Below are 25,313 nucleotides of genomic sequence, written 5' to 3'. Positions count from 1 at the left end.
TGGGTCCCCTCACTCTTACCCAAACTGGCGAAGGACTCCGGGCAGCATCTCGGCCAGCTGATCCATGGAGGGGTACATGTACCTGGGGAGAAGCCACACAGAGGGGCTGGTGAGAGCCAGAACCCCGGGGGAAATGACGATGGCAACAGGGGTGAAGGGGAGGGACCGCGGGCAACCTGCCCCAGGTGCCCAGATGCCCCTTCGCGTGCCCCTGGGGGCCTCACTGTGAGCGCCCCTCCTCGCACATGCCTGCCCTGTGTAAGCAAGGGTGTCTCCGTCCCTAAATCTCTGCCTTTCTCTCTGTGAAACAGCCCTTTACCGATTGGTTCCTGCATTCGAGGCCCCACCCCAAGCATTTGATGAGCGCTGTAAGCTCCTTTAATCCTTGCAACAACTCCATGAGGTTGCTATGATCTCCCACCATAGAAGGATTATAAATCTCACTGAGGCTGAGGGGTTCTATCAGAGACGGGGCCTCATGGAAGAGTATACTTCACTGCAATAAAAAGAATTAAAGGCCAGACTAACACCTCCCCCCACCATCTGTTTCCACCCTGCAAGGCTTCCCTACGCCCCTCCTGGGTCACGAGGCTCCCCTCTCACCCCACGGGGAAGGATGCAGCGCTGTCCTGCTGGCCAGGGGCATCCACGTGGCAGACGGCGAAGTGCTGGGTGATCTCCTGCATGTCCTCGGAGTTGAAGAGGGGATTGTAGCAGGTTTTGTCTGGAGAGCGGGCAGCGGAGAGAGAAGAGGAAGAAGGAAGGATGGAATGAGCCGGCTGGCTCCATGCAAAGCAAATTCACTCTGTTGGTTTCGCTCCCATTCAGCGGAAGGAAACGGAGTCACAAGAAGGATGCCTGTCTGTCACTCGCTGCCCCACTTTCCTCCGGTGATGAAAAGCAAGAACAAGCCAGGGGAAAAGAGAGTGGGTCTGGGGGTGGAGACGGCCCATACGCTCCACTGTACCAGCTGGGGTGGGGGGGATCTTCAACCTTCAGCAGGGCTACTCCGCTGACACTCCTTGTCCCTGGGTTTCCTAAACCCTCACCTCGGGGACACTGGCCAGGGCATGGGAGATTTCCAAACATGGGGGAGCACAGAAGACAAAGCATGGGCCTCCCACTTGTTATGTGGCTGTGGAAGAGTCTCCTCACTGTTAACAGCCTGGAGCAAAGACGGCCAGCTGGTTACCAACCCATTTCTCTTTTCTTCTGGGACACGCAGCTGGACTGCATTTCCCAGGCCCCTTGTCAGTAGAGGCAGTCATGTGATCAGGGTCTGGCCAATAGCATGGGAGTCTTGCCTCTTCGTCAGAACACCTGATCTTCACGTCTCTCGGTTCCTCTCTCTTCTGTCATCTACCTGCCAGATACAGAGGAGCTGGCCAGAGCCTCTGAGCCACCAAGGGGTGGCAGGGCCACAGCTGGAAGGAGCCTGGGGCCCTGAGTCACCACAGGGACGATGCCACCCAGAATGCCCACTGAGCTGTTATATGAGTCAACCACATAGGTGTCGGGTCCTCTGTCACAGCAGTTAGCTGCGCCACCACGTGTGATTCCGTTTCTTCATCAGAGCCCAGTGAATTAAGAACTAGCAGAGGTTCTAATACATGATGGACACAGGGGGACACACGGAGCATGAAGGGAGATAAAAGAGATGTGAGGGTGACGAAAACAAATGGCTTTCAGCGGCTGACATCGTCTCTGGCCTCAAGGGTATTAATACACCGTAGGAACAGAAGTGTCGATCCGGCAGCCTGTCACTCAAAAGCCAAGCATGCATCCGGCTTGCAAGGCTCCAGCTGACGAGATTCCCGGGCCAGGAAGGCCGCTAAGGGCCTCCCGGATCATCACAGAAAGAGTCCCTTTTGTTCGGCGTCATTGTAACACGAAGAAGCTCCCATTCCATTCCCATCTGCGAAGAACGGGGAACGCACATATGGTAACACTTTCGGGTAATCTTAAGAATTCACAGTCTAAAGTTCCATAGCGGCAGGACTCAGGAGAGCCAAGAAGGGGAAGCCACCCAAACGTCCATCAGTTAAAGCACGGGTCCACACACCAAGGGGAACATCCGTCCAATGGAAGATCATCCGGCAAAAGAGAAGGAGGTAACGGAACTGTGCTGCGGTGTGGATGAAAACCGAAAACATCATGAAAGGAGCCAGTTGCAAAAGACGACCTCCTGTGTGATTCCATTTCTATAAAATGTCCAGGACAGGCAGGTCCTTCCAGAGGGAAAGCAGACCAGCGGTGACCAGGGGCTGGGAGGTATGGGGCATTGAGGCTGAGAGACAAGAGGATTCTTTTTCAGAGTAATAATGTGCTAGAGTTGATCGTGATGATGGCTACACAACTCTGAAAATACTAAAAACCACTGTATTGGTTAATTAAAAGAAGTCACTGTCACACAGACAGACAGTGGGGCTCCCTGAGTTCCCAGCAGCTCCAGGCACACAGACACCCCCGTGCCCCCATGCAGTGCATTCCAGACTCTTCTAAGATGTGGCAAGAGTTCTTCCCAGAGCAGCTCCAGAAAGTCCCCAGAAGAGAGAAGCAGCTGGACTCCCTGCCACCAGCCTTCGCTAGCGGTCCTCGTCCCCCACCCTCGGTGGGAACAGGCTCACTAGGAAACCGTGGGTCCTTGGAACTTACGGTTCATGCCAATGTCGTGGTAGGTAAGGATGGCAGGCCGGCTTCCCTTGGGGGTCCCGCACAGGGTGACGTGAATGGAGCCATGCAGAGTCTCGATGTCCTGCTCCTGAGGAAAGACAGCAGACAGAGGGGCCTGTCACGTGGGGCGCACAGCAACAGCGCGGCTTAAATACTGACTGCAGACCCCAGGGTGCTTCCAACTGGGTTCTGAGAAAGCGCCAGGGACCCTTCTCATTTGGTCAGGGCAGCAAGTCTCTGTCTGGAAAACCCTATCCAAGAGTCAGGCCGGGCAGGCGGAGCAGAAGCTGATCGAGAGAAAGAGGATTTAACCCATGAGGGGGCTGTGGGGTTGGACCACGTAGGCTCCCCATCCTTTGAAATCCATGGTTGTCAATCTGAGGGACAAGCCTCAGAGGGAAGGAAGGAAGGACGGAAGGAAAGAGGGAGAAACCCCAACTCTCAGGCTCTACCTCCGGAGCAGAAAAGGGCGGCATCCATGTTTTCAACAAGAACCGCCCTGTCCTCGTCCCAGGCAGAGCAACGCCGGGGCTTTCTGACCCTCATTCTGAAGACCCCTGAAGCAAGCAAGTCCGAAGCTGGCAGCCGAGGGGCGCCTCTCCCGGGCTACCGCTGTGCCTTTGTGAAATGGGACCAAATGGAACCTCCCGGGGAAGCGTGCGTGTTAACCAGGCTGCGGCGACGGGTGTACACAGGGTACAGCGTGGGGAAATCCCGGCTCCCTGAGAGTACCCAGGCCCACGCCCAGCACAGGGGTCCTCCTGAGCCACCTGCCTTATCGCCCAACAAAATGAATCTCTCGAGCACAGAGCCTACCCGGCTCCCCGACGCCCGCCCTCCTGCCTAGACAAGCACTGGAAAAACCCCAGACCAGCACTGAGCAATGGCCCAACCCCCAGGAGGGGACGCAGATCATCTGCTGGAGCCAGCCTGGCCCTGAAGCCGCTGCAGGAACAATGGTCCATTGTGGGGGCCACATTCTCTATTGTCTCCCCAGCTGACCCCCATGGTACCCTCTAAAAATAGGCCAGGCCAGGCAGTGCGCCCCGCCCCCCCCAGCCTGGGACAGCAGGGTTCAAATCCAAGCTCCACCCTTCCCCAGCCCTTCTGAGCCCCCAGGTGTGCACCTGTGAGAAGAAGGGTGAGCGACCTCAGCCCCAGGTTCCTGCACGGAGGAGGTGAGCTTGGGGTCTGGCGGAAAGGGGGTTCTCAGTACACGGTGGCCTGGGCATCACCTTGGTGGCAGGTGTGGGACACCCAGCTCTGGTTGGCATCAAGGATGCCCCTGGCAGCCCCCCAGGGGCGGGGATGAGTAACAGATGTTGACTCATCACTCTGGAGGCCTGAAACGATACAGCTGTGGAACCCGACTAAATCTGTCCCGGAAGGCCGGGGCTGCCCTGTTCACTGTTACAGCCTCAGGCCCTGGCCCAGCTGCCTGCTCACAGCAGGTGCTCAGGGCCTGCTGGGTAATAACTGTCCACAGGAGACCGCGGTCAAGAGAGGGGAAGAACGTCCCCAAGGTCACACAGCTGGACGGTGCAGCTGCATCTGAACCCGAGACCGTCCAAGTCCAAAGCCTGTGCCCTCTGACGTCTGTTTTATACCCTGTGCCAGGAGTCATATGAAGAAAGGGAACCGTCCATATGGAACATGCACTGTGACTCCCCAAAGAGGGACGCAGTGAGTCAGGCCCCCCGTTGGTGTGACCGTCGGTGGCTTTCTGTCTCCCAACATCTCCGTGAACCAGCACACAGGGCAGAGAACAAACTGTCGCTCTCCCCAAATGTGCATCCGGTGCACGCGGCAGAAATGGGTCACAGGCATGATAGACACATGACACATGGTCCCTTGTTCTCTGCCTGCAGCATCTTCGCAAGAACAAATATGTGTGTTGTAGCCGCCTCCCCAAACTGACTGCTGGTTCCCAGAGGGAAAGGCCGTCTCTGCCATGGCCAGGCACTGGCCCAGAGCAGGCTCCTGGGGACTCGCGGTCCACAGCCCCTGTAAGCCGGAAAGTGGTACACGGCATCCATCCCTGCCGTCTGCACCACCTGTCACCTGCCCGGTGACGAAAACGGCGCCCGCCACCTCTCCAGCCTGCCCGTCCGGGCTTGGGGGCTTCTTGAACTACAACAGACGCTGCCTCCACCACGTGCGCTTGGCCAGGTTACCAGGCTTTCCTGAGATTCCTTCCCTCAGCTGTAAAACGAGGTCGATAACAGGCCCATCTGGTCAGGGAGATGCTCCCAGGACTAAAGCTGCCAACTGTAGGCTTCCCTCCGTGCCCACTGTTATGGACGCCTGTCCCAGAGACGGTTAGTCCCAGGGGCTTACGTCAACTGGTTAAATGACCCAGGGGGGCTCTGAGACCCACGCTGTTGCCTCCCTCCATAATCCATTGCTCAGCAGGCCCCAGGGAGACACCCAAGGTGTTGGAATCTAAGAGGATGACGCGCTCACCCAGGCCCCAAGCCAGCTGCTGGGCTGGGCTGCCCTCCCACAGTCTAGCAGCCCAGGTCAAGACGTGGCCCCAGGGCAGAGGACACCCCATGGGACGGGGCAAAGAAAGCTGATTTAGGCTAATCAGACACAGCGTGGATTAAGTCAAGGCTTCTTGAGCAAAGAGGCAAATCACGGGAACAGAGGCTCACGACCACCATGTTTGGGGAATTAAGGCACCCCTCCCCCCTCTTCCTGGTTCCTCTCCTGCGCTCACAGTGGGGGAGGGGAAGGCCTGCTGATGCCATCGCTCTCACCCTTCCCCTTGGGCGAGGAGCACAGGGACCGTGCAGGATGACCAGGAGGGGTACGCGTGTGGCAGGAGCGCAACAGCGTGAGCGTAGAAGGACAGCCCCGCCCTCACTGAGCGAACACGCGAGAGCTAGGATAGCCGTTGCACGGAAAAGGAGCCGGCGAGCGGGCTGAAGCCTAGCGCCATGGGCGCACACCCGCAGGCAGAATTAAGGGGCCAGCTAGGTCCTCGGGCCCCCAAGCCGCCCAAGGCTGCTGTAGGTCCCTGGGACACGGGAAGGTGGGAAGCAGGACCTATGGCCACTCCCTCCATCTCTCAGGTTTCTCTGTCACTGTCATCACGTCAAGAAGAAGAAAGGAAGTTAGAGTCGGGGAATGAGTTGCTGTGGGCAGAAAGGCTTCCACCTGGGGACACAGCGGGAAGCTGGACCCACGCTGATAAGCGGAATTCTCCAAGGAAGAAAGCTAGGGGCAAAGTCTTTCTTGGATTAGGGGGAGACCGAGTGGCGAGGTGGGCACCCACAGAGCAGAGGAGGGAGCAAGAGGAGGCCCACATGCTAAGCTGAGGCTGTTTATTTCACGTTCACGACACCTTGGGGACAGTGATGCTCCCCTAGTTTTGCAGATTAGGAAACTAAGTCCCTGGGAAGTCGGGCAAGTGGCTGGCAACAACAGGTGTGACATGGACCTGCTTCTGTCCCTGGCACCTGTTCACCAGGAGAAGGGCGTCCACACCAGGTCAGCCTGGTGGCCCGACTGGACAGACCCAGTGAGGAGCCCCACCTCGGGGATGCGAGGTGCGGGAGGCGCCCCTCCCCCGCTCCACCAAGACGGCATTCTTGGGCAACCCGAAGAGGAGGGCAGAAGAGGCCAAGCCTCATCTCGCATTGGCCCAGGTGAGCTCCCCTGCCATCTGTCACAGGGTCTGCTCTCAGTCCCAGTCACTTTCCCAGGAAGTGGGGCTGGGGGAGGGCAGGGGTGGGGAAGGGCGGGTTGAGGATTTCCAGGCCTCTGAGCTCGGCCCACCTTCAGTCAGGGGGCATGAAAACAAGAAGCAGCTGTGTGGAAAGAAAGAAACGAGGAAAAGGTCACCATTTCCATTTTCCCTGGGAGCTGATCTGCTTCCAAGAGAAGGGAAAGAAATTGGTAGCGCGCCCAGCCCCCAGCAAGGGTCAGACGTCCCAGGCCCAGACCCGGACCTCCAGAGCAGGAGCCAGACTCAGGAGCCACCTCCCAGCACCCTCCTGCCCGAGCATCCCCCCCCCCCCCCACTGCTCCCTCCACCCGAGGCCCTGTGGGAACATCAGCCGCCTGCCAGCAGAGCCCTGGTGAACACACAAACACAGATTCCATGGAAACCAAATCAAATCAAATCGTCTGAATAAAGAAAGACCCAGGTGGAAGGAATTAGGACCAGCAAATCCAACAGGAGATGCAATCCGGGGCCACTGGAAGAATGATGGGCAGTGGACTCTGCTCTGCTACTCCCGCCCCATCAGTTACACGGACTTTGGCTCCAGACGCGGAGACGGAGCCTGGTTTTATCATCTCTCATCACCGAGTGACTCTTAGCAAATCCCTTAAACCCTCTCTGGGCCTCGCTCGTCAACTATAAAACGAAGACAGCCATCATTTCTCTCTCACTGGGCTGCTGTGGGGATTAAATGAGATGGTGCAGGAGGAGGTCAGCCCAGTTCCTGGTGTAGTCGGTGCTCAGGAGACATCCGTTATTGCGGCTCCTGTGTTTACGACATACTGAAGAGTCAGATGGGCCGAAATGTGGGGCTGACTCCACAGTGACCCCTGGCAAGTTCCTTATTATCTCCAAACTGGTCTGCCACCTGCCAAGGAGGGGAGTCCCTCCCCACCTTGGCAAGGAAGCCTGAGACAGTGAGTGAGCATGCAAATATTCCTTCCCTCCCTCCCCGTCCCTTTCAACAAAGCCTCTCCACCTGGAATAGAAGGAGTAGGGATAGATCATAAAGCACCTGCCAGCTTCGATATCCTTGGGAACTAGAATTCAAGCCAAAGAAAACAAGCTGGAACCCAAAATACTCCCACCTACTCCACTTATCAAATTGGCAAGCAGAACCTGATGCCAGACCTTCTCTGCAAAGCCAGATCACACCGTGTCCTTCCTGTGGCCACGGTATCGCTGGCCGGCAGCCACCCATCCCTGTGCCCCGACGGCTCCAAAGCAGAGTCCTGGAAGCAGCTGACAGAACCTCCCATGTCCGGACCCCAATCGATTTGCCTTAAAGCATCACCCGGGCCTAAGGTGATGTCAGCCAGGAAGAGATAAGGCCGCGAGGCCACCTGCTCTGTCCACTGAGATGTCTCCGGAGACAGGCTGCTCCACCCCTCTGCGGCGGACCCCTCCAGCACCTCACTGCTGTTGAACTCCGGGCTGCGATACCGTGTATTTTGATCCATGGAATATATATATATATATATATCCTTGACTGCTTTGGAAAGGGGAAAACGAGTGTGCCTGAGTTAGTCCAAACGCTGGAGCACCAGACACTTCTCCAGAAATAACACTGCTGCTTTCGGACACACAAGGAGGCAGCTCTGACTCCTTGCGCTGGGACCCCGAAGAACTGGCCACACGGGGCCCATTCCAACACGCAGTGAGAACCAGCTAGGGGGCTAGATGGAAGCAGGTCCCCATTAAGGTGTATCAACACATGAGTCCTGTACCAGCTCATCTTCTATGGGTTAAACATTAGCCCACCGAAGTTCTGTGCAGATTACTTCCCTGAGCAGATCCTTTTTTGGATAAAAAGGGCAAAGGCGAGCTGAAATCTGGTCCATAGGCCTAACGTGGCTGTTCCAGGCTTAGCACGGTAGTAACACATTGTGGCTGAGGGAACGGGCGGGGTCAGACACAGCTGGGTTCCACGGGGCCCCTTCCCAGCGGCTGGCCGTGAACGAGCCTCAGTTTCCTCATCTGTCAAGTAGGGATGATGGTACATGTCCCAAAAGATTCAGCTAGGGAGCAGGGAAAAGCCTGGACCCTGGTCTGGCTCATCAGAGGGTGCTGACGTCCACAGCATGCAGGAGACTCTCCTTTGTCCCTGGGCTGGGAGACCTTGCTGCCACCCTTGAGGAAGGCTGGCATTGTCCGTTCCTGGCCCTGTGGGCAGTAACCCATTAGGATACAGAGAACATCAGTCGTCACACTGCTCAGCATCTTCTGAAGGAAACCTGACGGCGACCCGCGGCCACAATGTTGGAGGCCGCTGGAAATTTGGGGGAACTCCCACAAATACTGTGAGTCAGCTAGATCCAGGAGCCAAATCCAAAGGAACATGGTTTTATACAAAGAGGCTGGAACCGGCCTTGACAGAGTGTCACTCAGCACCCAGATCCAGCTCAAATGTTGTGACTCACTGGGGAGGTTGGGCCTGGGAGCAGGAAGAACTGATTTCACCCCTGGCTGGCTCGGAACCCAAGCCAGAGGCCTGTCTGCGTGCTGCTGACTCTGCATGGACCAGTCGGTCCCTAATCTTCTCACGTCACACGCCCGGCTCCATCCAGCATTCAGGTCTCAGTCGCACGTCACCTCTGCCAGAAGCCTTTCTTGACCTCTCACCCTAAGGCCGCGCCCCTCACGTCAGGCGGCCCTGTCATCTTCCAAGTCCCTACAGTAGCCGGGGTTGTCAGGTTTGCTTCATTTTTCACACATCTGTTCGTCTTCCCCTCCTAGGGAGTCGGAAGGAGTGCTTTCAATCAAGCACATTGCTTGCCTTCACACCCCAGCCCCACCCCTTTCCAACCCTGTGACCTCAGGCAAGTCACTTGCCCTCTCTGTGCCTCAGGCTCTCCATCTGTGAAGCGGGTACGAGACCGGTTTCAAGCATCAGGTGAACAGAATGTGTGATACGCTCAGAACGATGCTCGGGTGTGGCCCACGCTCACTAGCGTCTAGAAGTTAAGTTCCTGACAACTGCAGGATGCCCTGGCTGTCACGCTCGCCACTGCAGCCCCAGCCCCGGCCACAGCGCCAGGCACAGAGCAGGGGTTATTAAAGGCACAAAGGATGCACCATCGAAAAAACGTCCCCACAGCTTCACAGGACAGCTGGGGGCTTTGCTGAGAGAGCCCAGCCCGGGCTGGTCCCCGACCTCATCCTGCATCTCCCAGCAACTCTCCGAGGCTTCCCTCTGGGGTTTCCCTCCGGGGTCTTTAGGTCCCCACTTTGCTGATGTCCTGACGGCCCAGCACCCACCCTCACCCGCCCCAGCCTGAGCAGCCTTCAAGGCGCTGGGGCCAGAATGCCTGGTCTCTGCTCTTCCATGGCCAGGGCAGGAACTCATAACCAGGCTGTGCAGAGACCAAAAACAACAGAAAAATGAGGAATGATCTTCACATAAACTATGTTTTCTTGTTTCCAAGTCAATAGTCAAGATTTTAAAAATCTACAATAACCATATGATCCAACAATTCCACAGAGAATTAAAAGCGGGGACGCGAATACATACTTGTACACCCATTACTCACAGCAGCCCAAAGGAGGAGACAACCCAGTGTCCACGGACAGATGAACGGATCAATAGCATGTGGTCTCGACACACAATGGAATAGTATCCAGCCTTAAAGGAAAGGAAATTCTGATACCTGCTGCCATGTGGATGAACCCTGAAGATGAATTGGCCAAGTGAATAAGCCAATCGCATGATTCCATTTATGATACATGGGATACTTAAATAGTTAAAATCCTAGACAGAAAGTAGGATGGAGGTTGCCGGGGGCTGGAGGGAAAGTGACATTGGGACTTGGTGTTTCATGGGGACAGCTTCAGTTTCCTGAGAGGAGAGCTGTTCTGGACGTGGATGCTGGTGATAGTCACACAAAAATGGGGATGTGTTTAACGTCAGAGAAGTGTACGCTTAAAAACAGTTCCGACGGTAAATGTTATTTTATGGGTACGTAACCACATACGTACACACCAGAGAAAGAAAAAACGGGGGGAAACTCACAGTAGAGTTAGTGGACAGGGTGTGTTATGGACCCTGTCACTGTCCTCTCTCCACTGCTGCTTAAACAAGACTGGGGTGACTGTCCCCATTTCACAGATGAGGAAACTGAGGCCGAGAGGAGCTGAAGCAGCTTGCTCTGCATCAAAGAGCCAAGAGAGGGTGAACCTGTACTTGCCTGAACAGCGAACTCGGGGAGACACGCGTTCGCCCATTATTCACAATAGCCCGCATTTCCGGCCCTCTCCCACTCTCCCCACTTCCCTCCAACGACGATGCCAAGACTCCCAGCCTCTGGACATGGGAGGCAGGCCAGTCACTGAAATACAAGATCCAGGAGGAAGAGTGGAGTTGTTTGGGGGGGGGGGGAGCAGAATAACTGATGGAGATGAAGAGCTTAGATGGGCTGGGAGCTGGTGAGCATATCAGCCTGCATCTGCCTGCATTTGCTCCTCTTCTCTTCCCTGGGAAGCCCACAAGGCCCCACTGTACTATGTACTAACTCTTCCTATCCCAGCCCAGGGCCTGGCACAGCCTGAGGCCCACACAGACTTTGGGATAACTATGAGTCCAGGGTTTACAGTTCCTGAGGTTCTGACCCACGCCCCTCAGCTGAGAGAGGCCAGCCCACTCTGCTTAAAGTTTGTTCTTGGCCAAAACTCAAGACCCCCCCCTATTGCCCTGAGGCCAGCCCGGAACAGGGATGGAGCCAGTAAGCCACAGAGAGGACCAGTTTCGCTTTCCCAAGCGGAGCCAAGAACATCAAGCCTTTGCTTCTTGTCCCTCCCATCATAGGGCCCCAGCCCACCCAGTGTCTCTCCATTTCCCACACCCCCCACAACTCAACAGTGTTGAAGGGGACTGCATCTCCCTCCTGCTTCTGCAGGACTGATAGGCTTCCTTGGCCAGACCTTCACCCACCACCTACCCAGGGAGAAGGAGCCAAGTGTGGGAAACCAGCTCCCTTCTCTCCCCTTCCCCCCAGTGTCTGAACAATGATCTACTTCACACCAATGGAAGGAAGGAGGAAAGAGAGAACAGGGCGGGGAAGGGGGAAGGGCGCCCGCCTCCTCCTCTACTTGCCTGAACATCAAACTCTTGCAGGAGGCCGGTGATGGTCTGTGGGGAGACAAGAGAAACGGTCAGTGTCACCAGGTTTCCTGGGGCAGAGAAAGAACGAAGGCAACACACAGCCTCCTCCAAGGCCTGAGTCTCTCTACCCTCCCTCCTGTGTGGAGCCTCCCTAACTCCTTACAAAGAGAGACTTTTCTTTTCGTCTCTAAGAACAGTCCAGCAGAAAAGCAGACCCACGAGCTGAATTCCTTTTTGACTACAGCGTTGGTGAAAAAAAGATCTGAAGGTCTAAGCTGGCCACAAGCTTGTGCGATCCAAGACTGTAATTGCCTATCAACTGGTCTTCCAACCTCCACCCATGTGCTCCAGTACACCTCCAGCCTGACCATGTCACTGTCCTTAAATTTCTTCCCGGGATGCCCATCACCAGTCTCTCATGGGTGGACATGCAGAGCAGAGACCTCTCAGCATGTCGCTCCGTCCTACCCAAATTCCGTCTCTCCCCGGAGCTATCTGGGTTTGGAGCACACAGAGGGCACAGTCGGGGTCAGCATGGCCAGCCCGGTCGCTCCCCGTCACAGCCAACTGCTTCCATGCTGTGGTCGTGAGGCAGAGTCGCTGCCACAGACGGCACGGCCCGCGAAGCCTAAGATAGTTACTATCTGGCCCTTTACGGAAAACATTTGCGGACCCCACATGTAAAATCATAACAAGCGCTCTACAGCTTCCCCGGGCTTCTAAACCTAGCAAGCCGTCCGAGGCCAGTTTCTGTATCTGCGAAATGCAGAATGAAAAGTCTATGGCATAAGGGACCTAAAACAGAGCAGCCACACCCAAAGTCACAAAAGAATTCCATGAACAGGCCATTCACCAAAGGCAGCCGGCCTGGCTTTGGCTCCGTGCCCCACACGTTGTAACTGTGTGACCGAGGACAAATGAACCTCCACGGGACTCAACTTCCCCTTCTGTAAAATGAGAACGATCACAGACCCTGGTATCTAAGCAACCAGTGTCATCCTGTCGGGGAGCATGAGAGGACCCAGGAACTACGGACGGCCCCGCGACAGCCATTCAGGGCGTGGTCACGCACGCTAATTATTACTTATGAAGGCCTCTGGCTAACTTTAGAGCGTCTTCACTTTTGAGCCTGAGCTTTACGTGTTTAAACAGATGCATCAAGCAGGCAGTTTGGCGGCTCAGTGAGAACTGGGATGTGAACATAGTTTAAATAGATGATGTCACCTTTACAGCCAAGGTAAAAGCTTTTTATAGCCATCGTCAGAACAGCCGGTCCAGGATGGATCATGCCAGCTCAGGCCGCGGAGGCGGGGCCACTGTGCCAACAGGAGGCCTGGCTGCCGTGACCAAAAGGATGATGGCAACTCGCAGCAAGGGCCCATGTGCATTGCTCCTCGCCTCCATGCCGGACGTGGCTCCCCCTGCTCCACATCAGCAATGCGCTCCAGCCTCACTGTGGCCCATGACTTAAGTCCTAGTGTCACTGTTTTGAAGTTGGGGAACTGGAGCATGAAGAGGCTGAAGGATGTGCCGGGGTGGGCATCACCCTGCCGAGTGTCACAGCCAGGATCTGAACCCGGGCAGTCTGGTCCCAGAGTACGTGCATGACCTTAACCTCTGAGCGGCAGGGTAGACGGGGCCTCTGGACAGTGGGCTTCCTGCTGCACGTTCTAGAATCACTGGGTGTTAGCAGTCAGGGGCGCTTAGAGGAACGCTAGTCCAATGCCCTTACCTTGCAGATGGGATCTGCAGAAAACCTTGGGTGTGCGCAGAGAACTCCGGAGAGTGGGCAGGGGACCCGGCCCACAGTGCCATAGCATTTAGTGGCCAAGGTGGGACTTGAACAGGTCCTTCTTGTCCCTTTGCTTTCCTGGTCAAGGGGACTTATAGAAACAAGGAAGTAGTGGGCATGTGTGTGTGCGCATATGTGTAAACATGTGCTCACATGTATGACTGTGAGTGTGATGGGGGGATAACCTGGAGTATCTCCACTCACCTCCCCTTTCTCCACCAAAGGCTTCACCTCGGCGAGGTCCACGTCCTGCAGCTCCCGAGACATGTCCCTGTTGTCACCTGCCTGCGAGGGGACAAAGGCCAAGAGGTTAGCACTTCTGCTGAGAGATGTTTCCTGAAGGAAGCAAAGCCGAGACTAGAAAACAAGTCTTCACTCTGCCCAGTACCTCCTGCCTCCTGTATCACATGGTACAGGCTCTGGGCCCCTCCCGCCCACAGCACCATCCCAGCCCTGCCGGGGACGGGAAGCTGAGGCTCGTGGAGCAACTGCCTTTCCAATGAAATGGACATACCAACTCTCAGAACCAAGTCCTCACATCCAGTCCTGGCCCACCCCCCACACCCGGGGCAGTTTTCGCCACATTTTAGAAGGAGACGTGCATCGGGGACCCCGAAGTCAGGCAGCCCTGGGTGGACAACCTAAAGGGAGCAGAATGTCACAGGAGGCCCCCATGTGCAGGCATGGCACAAACTTCATCCTCTTTCACCCTCAAAGTATCCGCAACAGAGGGGTGGCCACAGGACACCGCACACCCGCCTCTGTGCAAGGCTCCCTGCTACATGATGGGGGGACAAGGCGCGGGGGACGGGGACCTGCCAGGCTGAACAGTCAGTAGGATTTTCAGAGCAAAGAAGGCAAAGCAGCGGAGCGGGGTGGGGACCAGAGGAGGCCCTCACCGGGCTGACATGGGCAGGAGCAGAGGACCAGGAGCTGACCGCCCAGGGCTAGCAAGGACAGAGTTCCTGATGGCAGGGTGCTGCCGCAACCTACTCCCTGGGGAGCAAGGCTTGGGTGCTGATGTGTCCTGATGAGTGCACCTCTGGGAGCTTAAGATGGGGGTGGGGGAGACAAACTTTATTCTTACAGATGGAAAGTCAAACTAGAAGCATTAAGTGCTCACCAATAAATACTCAGTGAGGCACAAAGAACCCAGAACGAGAGTCAGGCAGACTCAGAAGACAAGGAGGAGGAGTAAGTGACAGAAAGCATCCAGGTGCCCCCCACCCCACAGGCTCACAGACCCAGACCGTTGCAATCCTGAATTGGGAAACCTGCTGAAAACCAGCCTGACCCAGGCCATCTCGTCACTACGCTCCGGAGCAGAAACCCAGGCCCCAAACTACCTAAGACCCCCAGATCTGCTGGCCAGAGAGAGCTCAAGCCTCTGAAATCCCAGCCCAGGTGGACAGGCCCAAAGACCAGGCCCCCAGAACCTACAAGAACCCCCTTTGTGAGACACCTCTCAGGGAGGGGTCAGCCAGCAGCACAGCCCGGGGCACCGCCCACCCACGCCAGCGCGCCAACACGCGGCATTCCAGGGGCGAGTCTCCGAGGATGCTCTGGCCTGGGGCCCCGGTACAATTTCCCCCAGGAGATAACCAGTTCCACAAGAATGCCTTTATGCAACCTTTGGAGTCCAGGCTCCAGAACATTCTGAAAACAAAGTCAGTTTTATATCTGTGTGCATTCCTGGGCAGCGGCCAGCTCAGAGGCCGGAGGCATGAAAAGCCGGGGTCCGTCGGTCTTGCTAATTCAGCATGTTTGTGGTCCTGGCCCGAGGGACACCTCGCCCACACAGCCTAGGGAGCCTTCCAGAAACCCAGGCAATGCCACCCCTCCTGCTGAGAGCGAAAGGACTTCACCCCTGGGGACCCAGGGTGAGAGTTCCCTGGGCGGACTCAGCCCCACCTGTGGGCTCCCAGGACAGGTAGCCTGTCTGCCTCGCTACCTGGCCTACCTGTAGCTCCTAGCCTTACACCAGGTGCAAAGTCAGGCCGCGACTCACTTGCTGAGTAGATGAACACGTCTATGCAGCTTCATAACAAAGCTTGCACTTAAATTCACTCGCAAGTGATCACAACCCACAGGAGTGAAATGCCTTGGAAGCAAGTCTACACCGTGAGGACTCAAGCCCCTGCCGCAGCTCTGCCCACGGTGGTTAGTCCTCCTGGACTCTCAGACGCCATGATCACGTCAGACCGTGGGTCCCCACCGGCGTCCTCACTGTCCTTCAGAACAGAAAAGGGCTTGATTCCAGCCTTCGTGACTTCCCAAACGTGCTCTTGGTGAGATCTCTCTGCCCCAAACCTTCTTTTCATTCCTATAACCCAGCTTCCCTGACCACCGGAGGCAGAGGCTGAAAACTGGCCAGTCTCCTGTAAATAACTGAGAGTCACGGAGTGTTGGCGCCGGAAGGACCTCACGGAGCCCTCCTCGTGCTCGGCGTTATACGGAGGCTCAGAGGTGAGGCCACAGGAAACTGTTACAGTGTTTATGATAAGGAGGGGCGATTCTGTCCCCCCCGGTCATGACTGTTGTTACAGGCGTCTAGCAGGTGGAGACCGAGGATGCTGATAACCAGCTAATCATTTTATAGTGCACAGTACAGTCCCTGGAGCAGTGCTGAGGCTGAGAGCCCTGGTCTACACCAGGAGCATCCACGGAGCACCCTGGGACTCGGGAATCTCCAGGGAGGCTGAACACAGCACGGGACGCGTCTATACTCTTTGTCCGGGGGGTGGGGGGCAGGGTTGCTGCAGGCCTGGGGCAGCCTGCAGTTAATAGGAGCAAATGCCCTGGTAGGGAGAGCTGGGCTGGGACCTCTCTCTAGGTCACGGCCCGCAATGAACAAGGCTACCCAAACTGGGACCACAGAGCGTGTGCCTTGAACCCCTCCCCACCCCCCAGGTGCTGGTGGTCACCCTGCAATGGGCAGAAAGACAAGTTAGCGGCCCCATCCTGCTGACCTGAGCCAGCTGAGGGCCAGCCCTTTCCTGGTCTCTGTTGCCTTGAACAAGAACTCTGCAAACTTTTATTCCCCGAAGCTGTGTGTCTAAAGGAAATCTCAGAAGGAAGTTCGATATCGAAAAGGTTTTGCCAAAAAGGGCAGGAGGAAGGTGGCATGCTTTGGATAAAGCCAGGGACAAGGGCTTGACTCTCCCAGAAGCCCCTGGGGCTCCCCCTCCCTACCATTTGCCCCTCCCCCATGAGGCAAGATTTGTCCTTGAAGACCATCTGGGTTCAGGAAGCTGGAAACAGTGATTTATTCAGAGGCGGCCTCCTGTACTAGGTCCTCAGGTGCCCAGCACTGAGCAAAGTACCAATGGACGAGGCCCTGCCATGTGACAAGTAGGCACACGGCCATGAACAAACAGACCAGTCCTACCCCATGGAGCTCACAGTCTCACGTCCCCCGGCACCTGCCACGCACTCGGCCATTTGGAACGAATGCCCTGTGCCCCCACGAGGCTACACTGTCCTTGAGAGCAGAGCGGAGCTGGCTCCCATGACCGCTGTCTCTGCCGCGCAGCTCTCCACCTCGAACGGCTCACACTCGCTCACACCAGGGCAGACCATTCCTTGTGGCGGGGGCCGGCGCGACACTGGAGGGGCGTCAGCGGCCCCGGGGCCTCGGCCCACTAGATGCCAGCAGCACCCACCCCGTCACCCCGCTGTCAGAAGCAAACATGTCTGTGGATTTGGCCAAATGTGCTCTGGGCCCAGAATCGCCCCTGGTTAGGAATCACTGATCTAGGGCAGTTCCTGCTATAAATCCAGAGAATTTCTGTTTGATACGATTCTTATTTAATCCAGCGTGTGTGCACACATAGGCCACATGCGCGCACGCACACCCTGCCGGGTTACTGAGGGGAAGGCTGAAGTCTCTGGGGCCTGAGTGACTGTCCTGAGATGGCACCGTCGGTGTGGCCAAAATGGGGAGGCCTCTGACACTCGTTCTTACTTCTTCACCCCGTTCAAGTTCACAACCCCAAGACTGCGAGGCTCCCTCGAAGAAGTGCATCCCACTGTGGACACTGCCTTGCGGGCAGCATTGGTCTCCTTCCCCAGGGGGGAGGGGCAGCTGGGGTAACCTGATTTGGATGCTCTGGCTAATGCCCCCACCAGGCACCCCCTGGAGCCCACAACCAGGGGTCACCCCCAGCCGACCAGAGGCCTCTCTTGGCTCAGCACACCCTCTCCCTGGGCTTCAGGCCGAGTGGTGGACGCCAGTCCACACCCCTCTCCACCGCCTGCTGGAAAGTCCCAGGGCAGAATGTCAGACTGAAGAGGAACACGGCCATCATTTAGCAGACGGGGTGACAAAGCAAGGCCACCCTTGCCCTGTGGGCGGGAGCCCAAAATGTCAACTCCCAGGTCTCCAGCTCCACTGCGCAGGATGCCGGGTGTGGCGGTCCCGCCAGCCCTGTCTCCAAGCAGCACAGATGGGATCCCCTCCACACAGGGAGTTAGGTCAGGACAGGGTTCCTTCCACTGAAACTCCACTCAGTGCCCAAAGCCGGGTGCTACGTCACCCGCCAGCTGCCCCGCTGGTTCCTGTCACACCGCCCTCCCAGAAGGAGTTCAGAGAAAGCCAATGCCAGACCAGCCAAAGGCAGCCGGGAGCTAGGGGGTAGTCTTGAGGGTCAGACCGGGATGTCATTATTTATTAGCTCTGTGATCCCCACCAAGTTATCTAACCTCTTAGCCTCAGTCTGCTCATCTGTGAAATGGGCACAATAATCCTACTCCAAGCGGGGTACCAGTGGGGCTTATATTAAACACTGGTGCATAGAACCTGGTGAGTAGCTGCAGTTTCCTTTCCTGGTGGCCTCGGAGACCCGGGGTCACCTATGAGGACACCGCCTGTGTTTTCTACACCGCTGGCCTCCCAGTGTCCCAGCAAGGAGGGGGACACACAGAAGACATTCAGCAAATGCCTCATGAGTTCCCGACGGTCAGACCCAGTGTACCCACCTGGGTCTCCGCTCCATGAGCCATGCTGGTCAGTGAGTATTAAAGGCCCAGGGCAGCTGGGCAAATACCTTTCCGGTTCAACGCCCCCAGGAGACAGTCAGCAATTAGCTGGACCCCCTGGGTCCCAGGGCAAGCCAAGACTGGGAGGGCCCGGACTCCGGGGACCGGGAGGGGAGTGGGCAGAGAGAGGCACCTCAGGCAAACTGCGACCACGTGAGATTGTTGACCAGTCCCCAGGGGAGTGAAGGGAGACACAGCCTGAGGTCCTCAAGAGCCTCGGAGGCACCACAGGAACACGGGCTTAGGAGTCAAGGAGTGGGAACCCTGCCTCGCTCCTGCCACATGACTTTGACCAAGTCAATCACCCCCTCTGTGGGCCTCGGCTTCCATCTGTAAAATACGCAGCCTGTGGCCCACGGGCATAGCACGGCCCGTAAGCAACCTGGGCAGATGGGCGCCCAGGCAGGAAAGGGCTCCACGGAGACCCCGTGTACACAGCTCAGCTCTGCCTGGGTCTGCCTGGAGGTCCCTGTTCTGTTCCTGACCCCAGACGCCTCCCTACGAGACGGGAGCCTCCCTCCAGCTCCGGCACTTCTCTAACCAGCCACCGAGGGGCCCCCATCTGACACCCTCTTCAAGCAAGCCCTCCTGGGTTCCTGAGCTTCTGTGGGTAGGGCAGGGGCGGCAGCGTCCAGCAGAAACACCCACAGCATGTGCCAGGGTGTCCAGCGCGCACCCGCCCCAGCAAGCCTGGCCACAGGAGGCCACGGTGCAACCCCACACCGGCCTGCCGTGAGGACAGCTACAGGAGCGACTTCTATGAAGCTCGGTGGGCTCCGAACTTCCTTTGAACATCACAGCCACCCTAGAAAATAGGCACCATCACGCTCACCATTTCACGGATGTGGAGAGAGAGGCACAGAAGTTAAGAAATGTGCCCCAAAACACCAAGCATCAACTGGCGCAGGCTTAGTTGACCATGACATCAGCTTGCTCTAAACACACGCACACACGCGCGCACACACACACACACACACACACACACACACACTGTGCACCCACACTTAGTCCAGGCAGGGTGTTCTAAGGAGGGAGGGTCAGCGGGGGAGCCACCTGCCTTTCTCCCCCACCTTCCAAAGTCACCCCTGAGCCAGCAGGAGCAGGCCAGGCTTTGGGCAAAGCCCACATCTTACATTTCCAATTGTCCCTCAAAGTACCCAGGAGGGCTCCTGTTTTTAGGTCTCCCCCAAGTGCCTTCCTGAAATGGCTGATTCAGTACTTTGAAGAGTGTTCACTACATCGTTCCATGTGTTTCTCAAGGAGGCCGTGGGGAGAGGGTGGGCATTACCACCCCAACTTACGGAGGCGAGACCAGAGGCTCAACAGCAAAGGTGCGCATGACTTCCTACAAGCTTGACTCCTGCCTCCCGCCGTCTCCCCAAAAGATGGAGGACTCACTCCGTGGATGTGGGTGCAGGTGTGGAGAGTGGGGATGGGTGGACCCCAGCTTCCTAGAGCCTTTCAGGGAAGCAGAGACTGAGGAGGGCTCGGGGAGACTGCTGACAAGTCTGCATGGGTCGCGACTGCCAGCAGAGGGCCAGGTTTTGTACCCGCCGCTGCGCGCCTGATCTCAAAGCCACATGAAAGCGGTGTCCTTCCGAGCACACTGGGTTCTTTACAGGGCAGAACTGAAATGGGGCGGTGCGGGGGATGGGTGTGCGCGGCCGCAGTCTGGCTTACATCTTTCTGGAAGGTTCCCAAGAACAGCCCCATGTCTGCGTGAACCTCAAGGAGAGGAGCCTTGGGGTGCGCCCTGGATACCCCACCTTGCTGTGGCTATGTTCTTTCGTCCTTTATTTGCCAGAGATTTTGACGTCACGCTGCTAGCAGTTCATGGGTCTTCTGGATGTTTTCTGGACATTTTGAAACTCAAGGCTCTGAGGAGGGCGAGGTAGTTGGCAACCTTAACTCTCAATGTTTTTTCTTGTGTAATCAACCTAGTCAACAATTTGGACCTTCAAGAAAGTTCTCCAGGCCGCTCCAACTCAATAAAAGGATGCTTGGGAAGGCAGACTAGGAATTTCTCAAGGGCCCCGGGGCTCTGCACGGCGCTGAAACGCAATAGCTTGCCGAGAGCCCCGGGACGTGCAGAGCAGGCAAACGCCAGCTGCGTCCATTCGCTGGGCACACGGCTGGAGATGGACCAGAATTCCTGTGTTGCACGGAGCCCAGGACCCGCGGGGGGTCCGGGAAGGGGTCTGGGACAAGACAGCAGGAGGCAGAAGCGGTCGGCGGTCATCATCGCCCACCCGCTTCTCTACACCACCACCAGGCAGTCCTCCAGTGGGTTCACAGAGCAGTTTTAGCAGCTGGAACAGTTCGCCTGGCGACTATCTGAAGGGACAAGTGTAATAACCTGAAGCCCAAAGGCCAAGCGTGAGCCGCACCGGATGGCCTGAGAGATCATTTGTTGAAAGCACACAAACGGAGCCAGTGTTAGTGTCGGAAGTGGAAACAGATTCTTCCTACGAAACCCTCTGTGTCTGAGATGGGGTGACTGCCACGCAGACAGGATCCTTCCCTGCAATGGGCCTCCTACCCCCCGGGTATCGTTCCTACACAGGATGGCCCAGGTTCTTTCCTTCTCATATGGAGGTTTTCCTTGGAGCGACACTAAGTGCCTACCCAGTGTCAAACCCTCAGGCCTATTGGGAGAAAGGGTAGGTAGAGAGACTCAGTCCAGAATGACCCAAGGAGGGTGACATGGAGCATGGAGGGCACCCAACCCAGCCTGCACCCTGAGGGTGAGTCAGGGGCAGCTTTCTGGAGACAGCGGGGGAGTTCGGTGATTAAAATGGAGAGGGGAGAAGAGGCGAGGGTCCCCAGCTGGACAGCCCTTAGAATTTCCTTATTCTTAAGAATGCCTCTTATAGCCACATCCGGAGAGGGCCACCCAGAGCTTCCTCAAAGCTAAGGGGTGGAGCCAGGGGTCACGATCAGGGGAGCAGGAGGGAACCCTGGTCCCCCATCTGTGAGCTGAGCTGCGCCCGGGTGTAAAATGTATACTTGTGCAGAAGTGCCCATGGGGTTAAGGAGGTGGGAATATGAAATAAAGGCCCCTGCACAGGACACTCCAGACCACTGAGGAGTCTCATTTCCTGCCACCTCCATTGAAGGAACACCCGCTAGACCAAAAGGCCAACAGTAGGTTGGGAAAAGCAAAGACTGGGTCAAAGACAGACCTGTGTGTGGCCCTGGGTTTTGTCACCTGTTCCGTTACTGCCAAATCAGATGTCCCAGGACTCTCCCAAGGGCCCTGGTCTCTTCCGGCAGGACGCCCACTCTGGAGCACTGGGCTCCGCGGCAGCCGGCGTCCCCCACCGCCGCTGCACACCCTCCTTCAATGAGCCTGAGCTGGTGCAGCAGGGGACAAAGTCAGTGTTCAGGGACTTAGCCTGGGGTTGGGCAACAAAGACTGCCATCCAGCCTGTCCCTGTCTTCAACCGTGGAGGGAAGGGACAAACAAGAGGGCAGGCCTGGGACCAGACTGAGACGGGGAGGCAGGAAGGGCGGCTTGAAATGAATCCAGGAAACCGGGCCCAGGCTCCAAAGACAGGCCCGGGTCTCTGACATTGATGGCCAAGGAGAGGCCTGGAGAACGTCATTTGTGAGAATCATCGACAGACACCTACGTGGTGTTCCCACAGGCGGGCACTGTTATCAGCTCTTTGACATGAATTAACTCAATTAATATTCCACGGCCGCAGGAGACAGAGCGTGTAATTCTCATTTCCCGGGGAAGCTTCTACTTGCTGTTCTCTGGTCACCCCAACGTGTTATCACGGAGAACAGCAAAGGCTTTCAAGTCTGTCTCTCTGGGTTCAAAGACTGGCTCTGCCACTTGGAGCCAGGGGGCCACAGGCAAGTCCCATCAACCCCCCCTTTCCCCCAGTTTCCTCCTCCCAGGCAGAGCTCTGACTAGGACCAAAGGGGATGAGGGGATAAAGCAGCTGCTCTGGAAGATGTCCTGCCCCTCCCCGCCCGCGCCCTGCCGGAATCCTGGATGCCTGGCCATCACCCTGGCCGGCTTTGGAAGCACAGGGAACTTGAGTCCTGCCTTGGATGGGACGCCCTGGAGCTGGGTCCCATGGAAGAAGTGCAGCTTCAGGCCATCCAAAAAAAACAATGAGACCTTTCTTCCCCATCCACACTGAGGCAAGCTCAGGCCAGGGGATTCCAGTGCACCCCAGGGGCCCCCAAAGCTGGTCAAGTCTTCAGTCCAGCCGGCCACCACTCAGCGGGCAGATGGCACCCTTTCTCACCAGGCTGATTCTGTGTGCCACTCAAGAACACCTAGTTTACACTAAAAATACGTCAACAAACAAATAATCACCTGCATACGGTCTGGAAAGTTTCTTCACCGGAAACTCAGTCGAGATCCAATGTATGACCCCTCTGAGAGTGCCTTTGACCACCTTCAATCCCCCCTGCAGACCCCAGGAGAGGGGGTGGGGAGGTGAGTTCTGGTTCTACCAGGGCCTTGGTGACTTGCTCTCTGTCTCTGGGAGCAAAGTGGGGAGAAGGTGGACCAGGAGCCTGAGTATCTCCGGGGAAGGAGTCATACAAACCACTCAGCAAATGTATTGGAACTCCTCCCAAGCGCCAGGCCCTGGGCCAGGTGCCAGGTTACACGGCCGGGCTGGGCCAGCCTCCCTCCTCACCCTCCTGAAGTTCATCCTCAGGCGGGAGGCGAAGTGCCACAAAGCTAAGGTACAGGTCAGGGGACACCCCAGGTCGCTCCGGACACCGGAGCTCTGCTCTGCTGCAGGTGTCTCACACTTCCTGACCTCCCCCGACCCCTACCCAGAGGCGGATTTAACGGGGGGGGGGGGGGGGGGGCGCACCGGGCACACGCCCTGGGCCCCAACTTCTGAAGGGCCCAGCAAAACCCCAGCTTTACACTTTTTCCTAATGACCCCAAGTTTGGTTTCATTACTGCGCTGCATAAAATATGGTTAACATGGATTTTTATTTTCCCTGTCTCTTTTTTTTAAGGGGCTCAATATTTTCGTCTGCGCCCGGGGCCTCAACCGACCTTAATCCGCCTCTGACCCCTTTCTGTGCTGCCCCAGCTCTTGGCACCCACCTGTGCCTTCCCTACATCTCCCCCCGGGCTGGTGGCCCCCTTGAAGGCAGGTGCTGGGGCTGGCTCTGCCTATACCTTGCTGATTTCACTTCACCTTTGGGAAACTTAGGAAAGACTCCAAAATTTCTCTACGGGAGTAGGCTGGGCTGGAAGGTTTGCCTTGACACTGGGTTTTCATAGCAAGAACAAGGTTGTATTTGGATATTTTGTTCGTTTGAGGTGGCATAAGAGAAGTTGCCGTATGGCTCCTGGGTGGTAGCAGGAGACTGAAGCCCGCCTGTGTGGCCACTGGCTGAGTCTTTCCCGGTAACTGAAAGGGACCGTACAAACCTTAAGTGCCCGGGACATCCGTGAAGAAGAGTTGGTCTCGGGCACAAGATCCCTGGGCTGTTCCCACCAGACCCCCCCACACCCGCTGCCAGGCACCACCACCCCTCCCAAGCCACAAACGGGTGCTGCCCCCGACCTACAGGGGTGTCTGACAACGGAGGCAGAGGCGATCGAGCTTCGGCCACTAATTTTACAGCCGCGGGGACAGCGCCTTTGCCCTGACCTCACCACGTCGCACACGCCCTGTCCAAGGCTGAATCAGAGACCTCGGCGGCTCTCCCGGGCTGTCGGAGCAATTCCAGCTGTTCCGTTCCCTGGAGAGCAGGACGGGCGGGCGGGGCGTCAGGGGCAAGAAGGAAAGCTGGGGAGGGTGGGCGGAGGCGAAAATGACGCCGCTCCTAGCCCCAGGCAGCCCCGGGCCACCGCAGAGGCCCGCACGACCCTTCTGGGCCAGGCCACCTCTCCGGCGCCACTACAGCGCCAACCCCGGGCCACCTCTGGGGGCGCACCGTGCCCAGTGGCGCTCGCACACACTCGATCCCGCGCTAGTCGTACGAGCTGTGACACACGTCCGACCGTCCCCGCCCCGCCCCCCAAACACACCACCCCGGCTTCAAGGCTCAGTCAGCCCTCGCCCCTCGGATGCATATCCTTTCTGGCTCGGTTTGGGAACCAGACACACCCACGCCCCCTCTCCAGCCTCATCTCCAGCTTCTACCCACCTCCTTTCTACACAAGCGCGCGCACAATCCCTCCGTCCCCAGACACCCCACTCCAGTGATACAGCCCCCCACACCCACACCCACTCCTAGGCCCTCCCTTTGCTCCCACTTCCACCGCGATCCTCGGCCCGCGCCGCCGGCGGTGGCACCGGGAGAACGTTGGGAAGCGGGATCCAGGTGTTCCCCGGGCCACTTTCCACCGCCTTCCCGATCGCCAGGACCCCACCTCCTCAGCTACGGGAAGAAGCGCCGGGACACATCTTTTTTTCCTCCTGTTTCCTAATCAAAACCGCGCACTCCTGAGGTGCCAGCGCCCCAGAGCCCTCCAAACGCCCGCGCCACGGGGTGGCCGCGTACTTGCAGCTTCGAAGGACCACAGAGCGCGGTCCAGGAGCTTCAGCAGCACCCACGGGCGGCCGAACCCTTCTGCCCGGCAAGAAGAGGGCATGGGGCTTACCTAGGGTAGACGGAGAAAGGCAAAAGGGGCTGGAGCGAGGCTGGCGGTGCCAGGCGTGGATGGAGGAGAGCGGCGAGGATGGGCGTGCGCTCAGGAGGCCAAGGCGAGAGAGTCCGGTGAGGTTTGTTTACGTGCCGGAGGAGGGCGACTTTATAGGCACCTCAGCCCCACCCCCGCGCCTCGCCCCGCCCCGCCCCTCCCGGGCCCAGCTCGCTTCGGGGACACACCCCTTGCCCGGGCTCTTTTAGCTGTCGCCACTCCCGCCCCCGCCCGCGCGCCTGGCTCAGCTCTGGCAGCGATCGGCCAGCGCCCGCCGAACCACCGCCTGTTGCGCAAGCCCACGTAGGGGCGCGGTGGGGAGGGCTCTCTGGGCTCGGGCTGCGGTTCCACT

At 57.4% G+C, this 25,313-nt stretch overlaps 1 protein-coding gene across 2 annotated transcripts in view; it reads right to left on the bottom strand.

Annotated features, from left to right (window-relative positions):
- Positions 1-25,057, bottom strand: part of NDRG1 (N-myc downstream regulated 1) — a 42,776-nt gene extending 17,719 nt beyond the window's left edge. The window contains exons 1-6 of one of the 2 annotated variants that reach the window (XM_090283341.1): positions 24,923-25,057; positions 13,495-13,575; positions 11,490-11,525; positions 2,656-2,761; positions 604-724; positions 20-82 (exon numbers count right to left, since the gene is read on the bottom strand). In XM_090283341.1, coding sequence (XP_090139467.1) covers positions 20-82; positions 604-724; positions 2,656-2,761; positions 11,490-11,525; positions 13,495-13,557 — 389 coding nt within the window. In that variant the 5' untranslated portion in view covers positions 13,558-13,575; positions 24,923-25,057. The remainder of the gene's footprint in view (positions 1-19; positions 83-603; positions 725-2,655; positions 2,762-11,489; positions 11,526-13,494; positions 13,576-24,922) is intronic. The other variant, XM_090283342.1, reaches the window with a different exon arrangement.
- Positions 25,058-25,313: the final 256 nt, after the last annotated feature.

Source organism: Furipterus horrens, unplaced genomic scaffold (assembly GCF_987537825.1).
Source record: "Furipterus horrens unplaced genomic scaffold, mFurHor1.1.pri manual_scaffold_7, whole genome shotgun sequence".
In the NCBI taxonomy this organism is placed as follows: Eukaryota; Metazoa; Chordata; class Mammalia; order Chiroptera; family Furipteridae; genus Furipterus; species Furipterus horrens.
Note: the sequence above shows the minus strand (reverse complement) of the source record. Positions and strands in the feature narration are given on the sequence as shown.